This window comes from Athene cunicularia (genome assembly GCF_003259725.1).
Source record: "Athene cunicularia isolate RWA chromosome 1 unlocalized genomic scaffold, athCun1 chr1_part1, whole genome shotgun sequence".
NCBI classification, from domain to species: Eukaryota; Metazoa; Chordata; class Aves; order Strigiformes; family Strigidae; genus Athene; species Athene cunicularia.
The window spans coordinates 49,391,180-49,406,125 of NW_020799091.1; the positions used below are offsets into that span (position 1 = coordinate 49,391,180).

Sequence of the window (14,946 nt, forward strand, 5' to 3'; positions counted from 1 at the left end):
ATGCATCATCAATATTACTTCTTTGTATTTTACAGAAGTTAATTTAAAAGCTTTTATTTCACAACAGTATTTAGTGAGTATTTTTCCTTAAGTTCATATTCAGGAAGCCTATGTATAGAAGAGAAAGGGTCTAATCATATTAGAACCGCAGATATTTTGCCTGGAAAGGACCTCTGGAGTCTGTCTAGTCAAACCTCCTTCTCTGCGCAGACTGTTTCTTCCCGTAGACTAGCTGTGAGTTTGTACAGCAAAGTCCTGAAAATCTCCTGGGGTCTAAGATTCCACAGACACTTTAAGTAATGTATTTTAGTGTTGCACTACCCTCCTCGGGAAGAAGGTTTTCTTATGATTCAAATCTCTTTTAGGTGTTTACTACTGATATTGACCTTTAAAACCTATGCTGTTATCTGTACATACTCAGCTGTTAGAAAAAATGAGGGGAAAAGTCAGACACATACCTTTCACTTCTTCAGGAGACAGTGTCATGGGAATCTTCAGAATAATATTTGTGATGTTAACATATGGTTGGACCTTTACAGTTAATTACTGTCACTGTTGTCTACTTCCAGTTCATGCTGGCTGGAAAAAAGGCTTCTTTTTTTTTTTTTTTTTTTTTTTTTTAATATGTATCTGTGCAGCAAAACCATAAACTTCTATGATGATGTAGCATAACTCCAGATCTAAAAGAAATTATTCATTAGATTTTAATGGCCCTTGGATCAGAACATTAATGAAAAATTCAGAAGGCATAATTTTCTTTAAAAGACTGCTTTTATATAGGAAAATAATAAAACTTCTGTTTATTCTGTGGTAATTCTTATGAGTAAAAATAATCATGGAATCTGAGCCTGCGAGAAGTCCAGTTAAATTCAGATGACACTTCAGTGCTTAGAGCAGTGATAGATTTCAGCCTGTAATAAACAATTACTTTAGAATCCATAGAACATGATTCATCTTTCATAATATCACATATGGCAGCATGAAGATAGCTATCCTCAGCACAGCATTTTCCTTCAGGAAATCTGAATGCATAAGCGTCAATAAACAATGTCACCTCCCCTGCAACTCTTCTGAACTGATATATTACTTAAAGACATGTAACACAAGAGACAGTTAAAATCTCCATATCTTAATCTTCATTTCATGATATCTCATGGATTTATTTTTTCTTTGAACAGTGGTATCTAAATGCTGCATTTCTGATTTATTAATGTTTGACATTAATCTTTACATCATATGATACAATCTTGTGTAATATTGGGACAGATGAAAAGACCAATCTAGATCTTTAACTGTTGCTCAGAAACTCTTCCTCTATAACACACGACCTTAGAGGTTTTTTCACTGTCCTCCAAGTACCCAAAGATCCAGGGTGTCTGGATACCCATGAACTAGCCCAGAATTGGCAGCCTGGAATCTTGCATCTTATCAAGTTTCATAAAGATTTTAAAGGATCTTTGGAGTCTGATCCAGCAGATATATTCAAAGGATATTTGATTCACATGATCTTTTTAAAAAGTGCAGTGGCAACAACCTTCCATCTACAAAAGAACATGATTGCATAGACTACTGGTTAGACCAATCCTTTCTGTTAAGAATGTCATGTATTTAATTGCTTTAAGTCTGTACTTCTTAGATACTTATGTCCATATGAACTGTGTGAACATATTGTACCATGGGCATGGGAATCTAATATTCTACTTCCCAAGAAGTGCTTACAACAAAGATGCAAAATAATTCATCATCCTGATTGGTTTTCCTACCCATCAAATGTGCATTATTTTTCCACCTCACACTACACAGTTTCAGCAGGGAAAAATGGGGGGAATATCAGATTATATTTGACAGTAATATATTTTTAAGTGTATCTTAGCATGGAATCATTTAATATGATTTCATCCAAGTATGTGTCATTATTTTGAATATGCAAAAATGCAAAAATGCCAATATGTCTCAATTTAAAACAATAAATAGTATTAACTTTGTGAGCTAACAAATTTTATACTTTAAAGTGCAAGTTTATGCTAACATTCCATAGGATTTATATATATATAGACAGTTTCAGACTTCCTTTTATTTAAAACAATTAATTATCTATTCTTCTGTAGTATATCTGGCAATTAATCACAACTGGAAGAATCTAAAAAAATCTTAACTTGTAAAACAATTTATCTCAAAATGAAATTATCTGGATGAATTGACCTACAAAGGCAAACAGCTGAAGTTTAAATAAATAACATTTCTCCTTGAAATATGAAACCAAGTTGTTCCTTCTTTTCTGTATTCCATCATTCCATTGCATGAACTAAAAGTATAGTAGGAGCAGAAGTAGTCCTTTCAGTAATAATAGGAGGAACAAACATACTGTGAATATTTTGAAGTTAATGTCTTAAAAGTCAAAACTTTGGTAAACGTTTTATGAAATGTGCTGTGCACATGTACTTGCACTCCATCTTGGTGAAGCTGAATAACTTAAAAAAAAAATAAAAAAAATTGTTCGTTGCATCTTGATTTCATAGAGCTGAACAGCATCTGGAGTTTTACTTTCTTCCTCTAGGTTAGCTGCTTTCCATTAGTCTGTGGCTCTTAAGAATTTGTTCTGTTGTTTCAAAGAGCCAAAGCTGACTCTTAGGAGATGTGCAGGAAAGAAAATACCATGCTATATCTTTTCAGTATGGTGATTAACTTCCCCATATTGGTTCCAGCTACAGTTCACTTCTGTTTCAAGGAACAAAAGGATTTAATATCAACTCCTCAAACAAGATCAAGAATATCATAAGATTCAGAAAATCAAAAAGGGACAGGTCTTTTGACTTGTAATCCAAGATCAGTAATAGATCCATCTTCCCTGCCTCAAATCCAACAGGGTGCACCAAGCATCACATCCCAGAGGAAATGATCACTGAAGGCAATGAATACACGGCAAAACCTCTCCAGAGAGCAGATTTCAATTGCAACAGTAGATTAGACTGCCAGAAGGCTGTCTATGGCTAAACAAGAAAATAATTAATGGAAATGAAGGTATTTTGTATCGGTCAGTACAAGGGAAAAGAAATGTCACAGTCTTAAAGTTTCTCAGTTGAGCTTCTGAATCAAGACAAGTGTTTGATTTTTTTTTTTTCTTTTTCCTCATGATGAATTTAGTGCATCTATGTGAAACTTTCAGATTGTGTTGGTGTGGCTGATAGAGTGTATTGCTGTAGGCAATGGCATCCTCAGAATGATAATCCAGAATCTCTTATGATGATGACTTAGAGATTCAGTCTCCATTTTTCCGTTGCTGCTATTACTTTCTCCTGTGAAATAATGTTTTATTTATGGTAAATACCCTTTTTTATTAACACACCAGAAATGGATTTTTATAAGATAGTTTGCCATCCCAGTCAATTTTTTTCAGTTTAACATACTACATGATTAGTAATCTCTATGTAGGTATGTGACACATTATAAACATTCTCTATTTGGCGTGATGCTGGGGACTTCTTTGTCATGCAAAGAGGGGCCAAAACATGATCCTCAGATTCCAATCAGGGAAACAATGACTGCAGATGAAGAAGTTTTTGATTCAAATCTGGTAGTTTTGACACATCACTGACAAAAAGTATGAACTCATTTTCAGTCTAGAACTTGGTTACAGAAATGTTGATTCAATCTAATCCAAAGTATTGGAACATTTCTGAATAGGAAAAAAAAAAAAAAAAAAAAAAAAAAAAAAAAAAAAAAAAAAAAAAAAAAAAAAGTGTAAATTTACAGGTTTTGTTGAAATGGGTTTTTGGGGTGGGGGGTTATTCTTTTTCTGTTCAGAAACTTAAGAGAGGCATCACTGCAGGTAATATATGCAAGTATCAGTACTAAAAGTCTGTGTGAAAAATACCTGTGGTAGGAAGAAAGAGAAATAGATTTGACTTTTATGAGGTGGAAAAGATAAAATCTTCAGAATAAAAAGGTGAAATAAATTGTTTTAATATATGTTTATTTAGGGAACAGGTCTATAATGTTATTTAATATATTTTCTTAATTGAAATATAAGGGGAAAAATGGTAGTGTTGGTTACCTTGAGGTACTCTTTAACAGCAATAACATAGTTGCCATGTACACTAGTGTGCTTGCCGAAGCACTGCTCTCACACTCTATTAAACTATCATTATGACAGGAGAAAAATGGATCCACTTTGTTGCAGACTGTCAAACATGTTTTGCCTTCCAACCTCCATTATTCTAGCTAAGTGAAATGCATCAAAACATTTAACTGTGGCTGTGACTGGTTAATAAAAAAAAATAAAAAAAAAGCAGTTTTAACAAAAAAAAATATATCTGAATAATGCTCCCAACTTTCTGCACACTAATAACATTAAGGACATATCTCTAATTGTTATAATGAAAATGTTCCAAGGATCTTTTAGAAACTGATATTGCATCCTTCTTTCTTTGTACATGATACCTTCCTTATGTCATTATTTTATTCTTATCAGCAGATACCGATATTCTCAGGTAAAGAATAATCATATAAAGCTGAATTCTTATCCTTTCTTGTTATGGCAATATAGTTTCATCATAGCTGGAAAAACCACTGTCTGAGAATGTTAAGAGGCACAGCTATGGACAGACCCCTCTCTCCTCATCATACAAACTTTTACTACATGGCAATCCAGCAGGCACAGATGATAGAAAAGTGGATCCTGTGCCACATTCTAGTGATTCCCGGATATTGCAAAACCACTTGTAGTGTTACCAACTAACAGAGTACAGTTGCCTATATATAACGAATGATGTGAATCTCCCTGCTAAGGGAAAGCTAAAAGTTAAAGCTCTCTTTAATTCTGCTGAGTGATGCTCTGATACAGCTGTATAACTGACTTGCTTTGACATGAATTTAGCTCACTCTTCTTCTGATGCTTTGAGACTGCACTGAAGAATGGTTTGCCACACAGTTGTCTTCAACATTCTGCCAAGTAACTGTTAGCAGTTAAGCAAAGTGACATCTGTGCATGTGGCAATTGTCTTTAGTCTGAAGCTGTTTCTCTTAAATCTAAGCCTGAGGGCCTGAATCATCATTTCCCTGCATCATGCCAATTGCAGGGTATTATTTTTACCTCCATTTTTTTATTAATGGAAATAACCACTGAAATGAAAGGCACTGAAATACTAAACTGTATTATCAAGTACCGTGTACATTTTTGTTCTGGATTTTTTTTCCTCTACACCAATTTGAGATCTCTGAGAATTTGAAAAAGAACAATATTAACATGTCTGATTCAATATTCAAAGCTTTCTGATGTCAATTCCATTAACTGTAATCAATTTCTGATTTGATCTTAATTATTTCAAATAATAAAGTTACTTAGATTTATTTTTTTTTTCTGTGTGTGAAACTAAATTGTTTAAACGTAGACATGTAGTGTTGTTTTGATGCTCTAAGCCATCCCACCTAGGCTGCAGTTTCTCCTCCAAATCAGGGCATGGGTTTCCATAGGCTCTATGGCATATCCATCAAGCCCGTTCACATGTGTTGAATACACAAGGACAGCCAATATAACACTAGATACCTAAGTTAATGTAAAGTTAATGTAGCTGCATTTTCTCTTTTGTCTCACCCTTACCTGCACAAATACTACTTCACATTATTTTTACTTGTTCAGAATAAAGACAGCAATGAAACAAATAAGTTGCCACCAAATTTTCTCTTCCTAATCCTTCTAAATACACAGGTTTTCCGAACTAAATTATTCTCAGTCATACAAAGAGAAAATAATACTTATTCTCTAATAACTGACATTTTGATTTTTGGAAGCCAACAATTTTGACTTCCATAGCAAATTGATGACACCTCGAAAACATTAATAAGGATTTGTTAACAGAGATAACGTGGTCAGATCCTCAAATTACAGAAATTATTATAGCACCATCAAAGTCATTATCTTTATGCAAATTTGAAAGTACTGAGAATCTGACTTCTGTATGTAGTATAGGAAAATTTTCAGTCAGAAATGTACAAAGAATATGAACTTACATTTTTATATACAAATACGTAAGACATCAGCAGTAAGATGAACTAAAGAATATAACTTTTTGAGTTTATCAAGACTTCAATGCTGAGTTTAACATACATTTATAGATGTGGTAATTACGATGATCTTTTGCTCTACAAATAGAAATTAGGGGAAAAAAAAGTTCATGCATAGTCAGTTTGCAAAAAGATTTGCTTAGAGGAAGATAAATGCAGGTCAGAATTTGTGTTTTGGCACCATGTCAGTCATGCACAGAAATTGAACGGCCTTACGGCACACTCTGGACAAGATGCTTCTGTCCACATGACAAGAGTGAAAATCATTGTGTTTAATTCCAAAATAGTTCTAAACTTGTGCATGCAGAAGTTTCTGCTTTCTTTGAAAAGGGAGTTTTAAGAAAATGACATTTTAAAAAGTCTTTATTTCATTTTCACTGATAGAGAGCAGTTCCTTGATTTGTTTGAAAGGCAGCCAGGAATAACCTTTTTCTTTTCATGAGTTGAGAAAAAATATAAAATTATACAGAATAAATAGTAAATACAAATCTAGCTAGAATTTATTGCAAAAATAAACCTTCAGGATTCTGCTTTACCTATTTTCCCCACAACACTTTATTTTCTTCTAATTTCAGAAAATATATTTTTTGTACAAACAGCTAAATACTATTATTCCTCCTATGTTTGTGTATTGTTGCAGTTATTCTTTCTGGGAGTTGTTTTGGGTAGGGTGGGAAAGGACCTGTATTTGCACTTGAAAGTTCCTAGCCACAACAAACTCATTTCCTCCAAGAATATTTAAAGCCAGCACAGAAGATATTTATATATATATATATAGATATATAAAAAAATCAAACTTATTAAACACAGAAACATATTTACAGCTGATTCTCAGTAGCTCTCCAAATTGCCCAGGATTATGAGTTGAAACACCAGTGATGCACAATATTTTATAGCAGCAGATCAAGAAAAGATTGTCCAAACTTAGGTAAAGCTATCAGATAGGTAAAGTAGTAAAAGGCTTGCTTTTTGCTTTGCTGAAGATGTTGGGTAAACATAGTTATATATTTTTCCTCCACATAGTAATACAGAATGAACATGATGAAGTTCCATGTAAAATACTTAAATATTTGCAGGCTCTGGGCGCGCACACAAAAATATTTTCTTTTTGTGTTTTTTTCTTTTTTTAAACTGACATTTAATATGACAACATTTCAACTCCTTTCATATTTATTATAAGGTTATGTTAGGTGTAGTTGAAGACAATGGTCATGTATGCAGTGCATGTACTAACCTATCCAATACACTCTATCCTTATAACTACAAGCACAGGTGGTTTGGGTTTATTTTTTTGAAAAAGGAATCTAATTAAACTGAGGGAAAAAAGAAAGAATAAAGATAACGATTTTTTTTTTTTCCATAGGTTGGGTACAGAATGCAGAATGCCATACACACCTTTTAAAAATGTTGAAGAATATTGCAATAAGCAATCTTCCTCCCACAGTTCAATCACACAAAGTTCATGTTTAACTTGGGGTGAGACATAGTGCCTGCACACAACCCCATGGCTTCCCACAGTGATCCCTGAGTTTTTTTTGCTAGGATTACTGCTGTGCTTAAGTTCTGACTCTTGACATATTATTATAAGGCACTTTTATTTACAACGGTTCCTACTTAAAATAGAATTGCAGAAATTCAGCCCCAGTCCAATGTATTATCTCTTCAAGTTTGCTGCTCCAAGACTTCCAGGTAGTCAGGCTCAGCATGCAAATTAGCTTTGAGTTCAAAATACTCATTTTTAGTTTGTTCTAGAAAAACCTTTCTTGGCCTGGAGTACATGAGCGTCTCCATTAGCTTCAGCTCCTCATGTGTTCCAGGATAATGAACTTCCATGTCAGGCTGGAGCTGGACAATATTTTTCCTTAGGTACTCTGTGATCCCTAGTTGCTGCAGTTCTCTCTCTTTTTCAAGAATGTTTCTATACAAGCAGCTGGCATCCTGAAAAGACAGAAATTCAGCAGATTGATCTGTAGCCTTATATTTGACATTTGAACCTGTAAGAGGTGAACTGTTCTCTCTTTCCAGGAGACTTCGACGGACATGTTTGGAATCATCAGCTTCCTTCTCACTTCCCTCCTCCTGTTGCTCAGTATGCTTGGGGCTGAAGGGTGGGCTGCGGTACACCTGAACCATGGGAGTAACCATACGTTGCTCATAGAGAGTTGCAGCTGGGCGCTCTGTTGTGTGGTGTGTTGTTTTATGCCCATACATGCTGTACTGAAGGTGAACAGGGCTACTATCCCTCATTTGTTCGTCTGCTTGTTTCTTTTTGCATCTTCGTCGCCGGTGCAGAACAAGAACAACTATTCCTGCTGCACAAAATACAATAGTTATAAACACAATTAGGAGTCCTAATATTAGAACAGAAAGTGGGACAGCATCTGTAAGGGACCGCAGGATGGTGTCTGCAGTGTTGGTAGTAGTAGAAGAAGTTGTCACAACTACAAAACTAGCATGAGTTGGAAGGGCAGGGCTGTTTATTAACCCTGGACACAAGACTTCACTGTTTAGGGATTTCAATTCTTTTTTTGCTAGGTGTCCTGGAGATTTACAAAAAATATTACCCATCATTGTATTCTTACTCAGTTTTTGTATCCATTTTTGCAGCCCAACTGAATCACAGGTACAGTCCCAGGGGTTATCTTCCAGTTCAATTTGTACTAGCATATCCAATTCATCCAAGACATTGCTCACAGGCAAATGAGCAAATTGGTTTGTTTTCAAATTTAATCTGACGAGTGGAACGCCTGAAAAGATATGGGGTGGCAAAGTCTGCAGAAGGTTGTTATTTAAGTAGAGTACCTTAAGTTTTGGCATTTCATGAAACGTCCCTGGCAAAACTTCTTTGATGGCATTATATTCAAGGTACAAGTATTCAAGGTGCTGAAGGCCAAGGAAGAGATTCTGACTTAGCTTTGTAAGATGATTGCCATTGAGATATAATTTCTGCAGTCTAGTCAGATTCATGAAGGAACCTTCCTCAAGGATTTCAATGCGATTGTTCCCTAGGTGAAGCATTTCCAGGCTGGCATAGTCCACAAGATCTGATTTCAGTAATGTCTGAATAATGTTTCCAGCTAGAATAAGCTTTTTAGGATTTGGAGGAGGGTGTCCTAAATCAGACAAGCTTTCAATATTTCGCTCCTGACAGTGCATGAGAACTCCTGAGAGCATATGGCTGGTGCAGTGACAGGGGACAGGACAATAGATTCCTGGAAACTGAGTAGCAGGTTTTGAAGTATGAAACACTAAACTTGGTTCTTTAGTAGGAGCTTTCAGGATAGGAATAACCTTAGTTGATAGGTGGCTATCACTGATAGAAGTGGTTACAACCAAGGGCAATGACCCTGAAGGATCTTCAAGTTCATTGACAGGATGAGTGGGACAAAGTGATTCTTTTTTCAACCGGCTTAGGATGCTGCCTTTGATAATTGGAGGACTATTGCATACAACGTCACCTATTATTGACTGGGGAGGCATGTTTTCTAGCCATATCTTCAGCTGCAGCAAATCACAGTTACAGGCCCATTTATTGTCTTCCAACTGAAGGTCTAGTATTCTACCAATGTGTTCCAAAAAGCCAACATAAGGCAGTGTCTGTAACTGGTTTCCACGAAGATCTAAATGGGTCAATGGCACAAAACGAAATATGTTTGGAGGAAGATACTCAATGGCATTATCATTCAAAATAAGCACTTTAAGCCTGTTGAGCTTGCTAAAGGCACTTGCTTCAATCACTGTGATGAAATTGTTGTCTGCTTGAAGAAACTCCAAATTTTCCAATCCATTAAACGTATCTTCTTTAAGTGTTTCTAAAGAATTGTGATTGATATGAAGTTGCTTAAGAAGGCCGAGACCATTGAAAGCCCCAGGCTCAATATCTGCAATATTATTAAAACCAAGATGTAGAGAGATAGCATTAACAAGGCCAGCAAAATCATCCATGTGTAACATAGTCAGGCCATTGTTTAACAGATTAAGATGGAAAGGCCGTGATGGTGGGACATTTATTTCTGATACCATCTTGATGCCTCTTTCTTCACAGTTTATAATCATAGTATCATCCTTTTCTTCACAGGAACACAAACTCTTACAAGATCCTCTGACTGACGAAAAAGAAGGCTGTGACTGGAAAGGATCAGATGCAACCACAACCGAATATAGAATAAAAATCCAGAGCTTCATCTTGCTCAGCAGATTCTATAAAAAAGAAAAAGAAAATAAAAGGAAAAAAGAAAAGTAATAGACTCATGATTTCACAAGGTTGATTTTTTTTTTTTTCCCCTGGGGCAGGGGAGAGCAATAACCATACCTAGTACTTGTCATTAAGCTATCTCGCTTTTCAAACAATATTGTAGTGTGCAAAACATTCGAATGATTTTCTAAACAGAGAAAAAAACATTCAGTTTAACATACTGAATCAATAAACATGGTCATAAGGGGAGGGCTTTAGTACTTTCACCAGTACTTCACTACTTACTCTAAAGTAGGAGATAATCAAGAGTGTGTTGTCTTTATTTATATACCATATAGAATGTTTTGCCAGTGGACAGCAGTAATAAGTTACTGCCCTAGGCAATTTATATCAAGGCTAACATAATACTTTGTATTGTTTCTTTGTGTCACCATGTAGCACTGCAAATTTTAAGAGTGCCTTACTAAACTCAACTTAATATTGTCCAGCTTCTAAAGAGAAGAAATAGATTTGGTTTGATTCAACAATGTGTAGTGAGCAAAAGCCCATTCAGTCAGGATACAAGACTCTCTTTTGGTTCTGCTTAGAAATTATGTATGTAAATCAAAAGGTATTTCCTCTGCAGTCCTTATACCCCCAAAGTGAAAAGGAAGTAGACAAAATAATTATTTTTCTTTACTTACATTTTAATGCATATGTTATAGTTTATGTATATTTAGTGAAAGCATGAACACAGCACATAGCAGTGTAATATGCTTGTATATAGTATACACATAAAATAATTGTGTACGCAACTAACCAAAAGCAGAGAGGACTGACAATGCAGTACATGTCAGAAGAAACAGGTAGGCAAAGGGTATACTTTTTTTTTTTTTTTTTTTAGATTAATTATTAGACTACTATCAATTATTATAACCAATAATTACTGCAAAAATTATGAACTGTACATGGAACTGTGGTTTACAATTTAAAAATGATCACTAGTACATTCTGTATATTATGTAACTTAAATCATCATCTGTAAAGCTGATCTTGAACTTTGCAATAACTGATAAATGTATCATTACAAGACAACAGTGGAGTCACAAGCAAAATTTACATGTTGAAATCAAGTATTTGTTATCATTGCTTTGAATTCATTCATGCTACACTCCATTTGAAGATTCTCAGTTTCTGTCAAGGCTGTCTAATTAGCAAAAACAATGGTAGTTCCCGATATATGAAATGGAGTAAAATCACTGTTTATAATCTTTAATTAAATATTTCCACATATCCTACAAGGAAAAAAAAAATCTTTCAGTGGAATGGATAATTTAAAACACAAGAACTTTTTGGGGTGTGCTATTTATTCTAGGACTGAACTAAGCAGGTTTCTTAAGTAATCCATCTAATAAAGGTCATTTGATCTTTCAAAGTAAGCTATTGAAACATGGAGTACAGAATGCCACTACAGAATTGTTGAAGTGTTACTTTCTGAAAGATTAGAACCTTTTAGAAGAATCTATTCAACTACATGAACAAACATTCTTATAGTGTGGTCATATGATTTGGCATCTCATCAATACATATTTTAATGATCATGTACCTTTGTTAATAGCAACACCATTTCTCAAGGCTTCCATTAAAATGGATTGCAAAGATTTATACATGCAGGCACTTAAATGGTATGAGCATTACACACACACACACACACACACAAAAGCAACAGCAGCAAATGTGTGTACAGTGAATTATGTTTTTCCCCATTAGTATTTCCTGATTAAGTGGGAGTAGATGTTTTGAGTTTATAAGTAGTAAGTGGAATTCACAGTGTGATAAAAAGTGTCCCTAAAAATATGACCTTTTATCTTTGTTTTGGTAGAACAGATAATTTTGTTGTCTCGTATAACACTTCTTCAACTCCAGCTGTCTATTTTTAAAGTATGTCTTTAAGTTTGTTTTCCCAAGAAGCATTGAATAAGACACAACATGTTAAGATGTTACTTCGAAGTATGCAGAATAATTCTAGGTTAGTATTACACTAGAGATTAATTCTTGCTTTATTTGTATCAACATCCTTTTCAGTGACCCAAGGTAAAAAATGCAGGCTCTTGACACAGATGCCAGCTTCAGACCTACTACATGACTAATTAGACTTTATTTCTGTACACTTTTTCTCTGTAGGAATTCCAGCTTCAGTCTGCATCATATTCAAACTGCACTTATAAAGTCCCTGAGCAAAATTAAATGAAAAAAATAATCTGAAAAGCATGTTGCATTCTAGTGCATATTGAGAAATTAGGTTATAAAAATGAAAGCCCTCCTCTCAGAGATGAAAGTAACATTTGTAACCAATTGGAAAACATTCCCATTTTAATCATCGTCATACTTCTGTGGGCAGCACTGCCAGAACTCTCACACACACATATACACACAAATAAGATTAAAAGGAAAGTTGTATTCTTTTTTCCTTTTTCCTTTTTTTTTTTTTTTTTTTTTTTTTTTTTTTTTTTTTTTTTGGTCTGAACACTCAGGAATATGTAATGAAACTCTCAGTGGTCTACTATTGCAAAGTAACAACTGCTTTCAAGTCACAGATGATCAACACTTAACTGAAAGAATTAAGAATAAAATGAAATTTAATTTAAGAGACTTGACAAAGCTGACCTTTTTCTGTTTCATGTGGTGAGTTTTTTCAGCAAATTCTGCATGGTAACTTAGGTTTGTTCCTTTTATGTGCTTTCATGTAAGTCACTGCTAACTACATACTGTAATTAAGCTTTTTTACAGTAGGAATTCTAAAATACTAAAATATCTCACAGTCCTTTCTACAAGGCAGTTGAATACTTTTAGAGGTAGTCACCTTATAGCAAAGGTATCACATGCTTGAAAAACAATAAGCAACGTATTTTTAAAACATTGAAATACCTTATTTCATTTTATTTGTTGTTCTGTTTGGTTGCTTTAATTCAGCTTTTTGAAAAATGCACGTTGAATTTCAAATCCTCAAGCTAAGAACTGGTAATTTCTAAAAGCCTCTGGGGTTGTTTATTAAATTCTGAAGGGAATCACAGTCAGATGATGCATTTAAAACCATTTTTGCACTTCAGGAAATAAAAACAAATACCCATTCCTCCCCCCTCAAGGGATCTGAAATCAGCATTTCCTTAATATACACATTCTAAGTTGCCAGTTTGAATAAATGCACCTGGCAGACTGTTTGAAATACAGTACAAGCTACCATCATTTAACATAAAAGTTATACAAAGTCATTAAAAAAAAATAAATAAATCAACTGGTACCGAGAAATGTATTTCTCATTTGCTGAGCTAATTGACTAACTGGAATATTTCTTACCTGTACAGCAGTAACACTCCGTGAAATGCTCAGCAATGCACAGTTGGAGCAGCTGCTTCAATGCGATGTAATTTTTCTCTGTGAAAATGCACACTTTGTTTTGAGTTTCACTTTACTGCAAGCTCTGGTAATACTACAGTTCCATAAAGTTAAATTCCTTGTTCAGAAGACAAAATGCAAAGCGTTCAACTGAAAAAATCTTCCAGTCACTATGCACATTAGACCATCCTGTACACAGTTGTCTTTTTTCCTCAATTAAAATTCACAGCATACTTCACAGCTATGCTGACTTTTCTGCATATAGTTAACTGTTTGCAAGCATTTGGATGCAGTAAACAAACAAGATGCTTAGCAGAGCTTGACTTGATCACTTGGTTTGTCAGATTTTTAGATCCAAGCTGCTTCTGTGTTGTCTCTGCTCTTTCTAGTCTTTCTTGTTAGCTCAGTTTGTTATTAGTCAGATTGCCAGGGGCTGGGAGGTAGGCGTAAATAAAGAGACTTCTTGGCTTTTGACTCAGCCTTTAAGCCCTTCCCCACTAGAGAGCTTTAATCTGCCAATGTCATTTAATACAAGATACAGCTCCACCTTGAGACAGATCAGCTCCTCCTCCTCCTGCAATTTCTCTCACCTCCTTTTTCCCCTAAGTGAACCTCGAAAAGTAAAATTCAGCTAAATATCTTCTAGATTGCTTAAGGTCTGTTACTGGCTGATTTTGCAAAACGGTAAACATTCACTGCAGCTCTTGCAGTTTGTTCTCTCGGGAAGATCTTACATTTAGTTTATATCTGCAAACGCTTGCATTAGAATCTGAAAGCATTCCAGCTCAAATACTCTCCACAAAATAAACCACAAGGGAAACCTTGTCCTCTGGAAAATATGTGCATCACAATAAGTGCAGGATTATTCAACTATCTAAATGAGGCAGTACAGCTCTCAGTTCAGTCCACTCAGTGTGACTGGGGTAGGGATCAGTATGTACAGTTGTACCTACTTTATTTTTTGGGAAAAGAAAAAAAAAAAAAAGTGGCATATTAGTGCTTATGCTTGCATAATGGTTGCCATCAGTCCTTTTTTTAAACTGCCCATCTTGTTCTGTAGGAAAAAAATGAGTTGATTGTAACTGTCTGTTTCACAAATGTTAGCATAGTGTGTTGGTATCTATCTGTGCGAGATTATATTGTATTTGAATGAAACACTGCTTTTGTAAAAAGCAGTCTGGGAGTGGAGGACTATGTTCTTAAAGGCACGTATCATATTTAAGGTAATATTTTTTTGTGCTCATAAACAGTAATTAGCAGATACAGTAGGGCTACATGAAAATGTTTATTCCATGAAAGAAAGATTTTCCTCA

At 34.8% G+C, this 14,946-nt stretch overlaps 1 protein-coding gene across 3 annotated transcripts; it reads right to left on the reverse strand.

Moving 5' to 3' along the window:
- Positions 1-652: 652 nt before the first annotated feature.
- SLITRK6 (SLIT and NTRK like family member 6) lies at positions 653-14,144 on the reverse strand. Of its 3 annotated transcripts, none has more exons than XR_003398748.1 (3): positions 13,595-14,144; positions 7,459-10,263; positions 653-3,296 (listed from the first exon to the last, which is right to left on the reverse strand). XR_003398748.1 is itself a non-coding variant. In XM_026852043.1 (2 exons), the coding sequence occupies exon 2, from the start codon at positions 10,246-10,248 to the stop codon at positions 7,726-7,728; it is 2,523 nt and encodes an 840-aa protein (XP_026707844.1). In that variant the 5' UTR covers positions 10,249-10,263; positions 13,595-14,144; the 3' UTR covers positions 4,008-7,725. The 3 variants fall into 3 exon arrangements, 1 of the variants encoding a protein (XP_026707844.1); XR_003398749.1 differs by lacking the exon at positions 653-3,296 and adding an exon at positions 4,008-4,260; XM_026852043.1 differs by lacking the exon at positions 653-3,296 and having other exon boundaries at positions 4,008-10,263.
- Between the last annotated feature and the right edge of the window lie 802 nt (positions 14,145-14,946).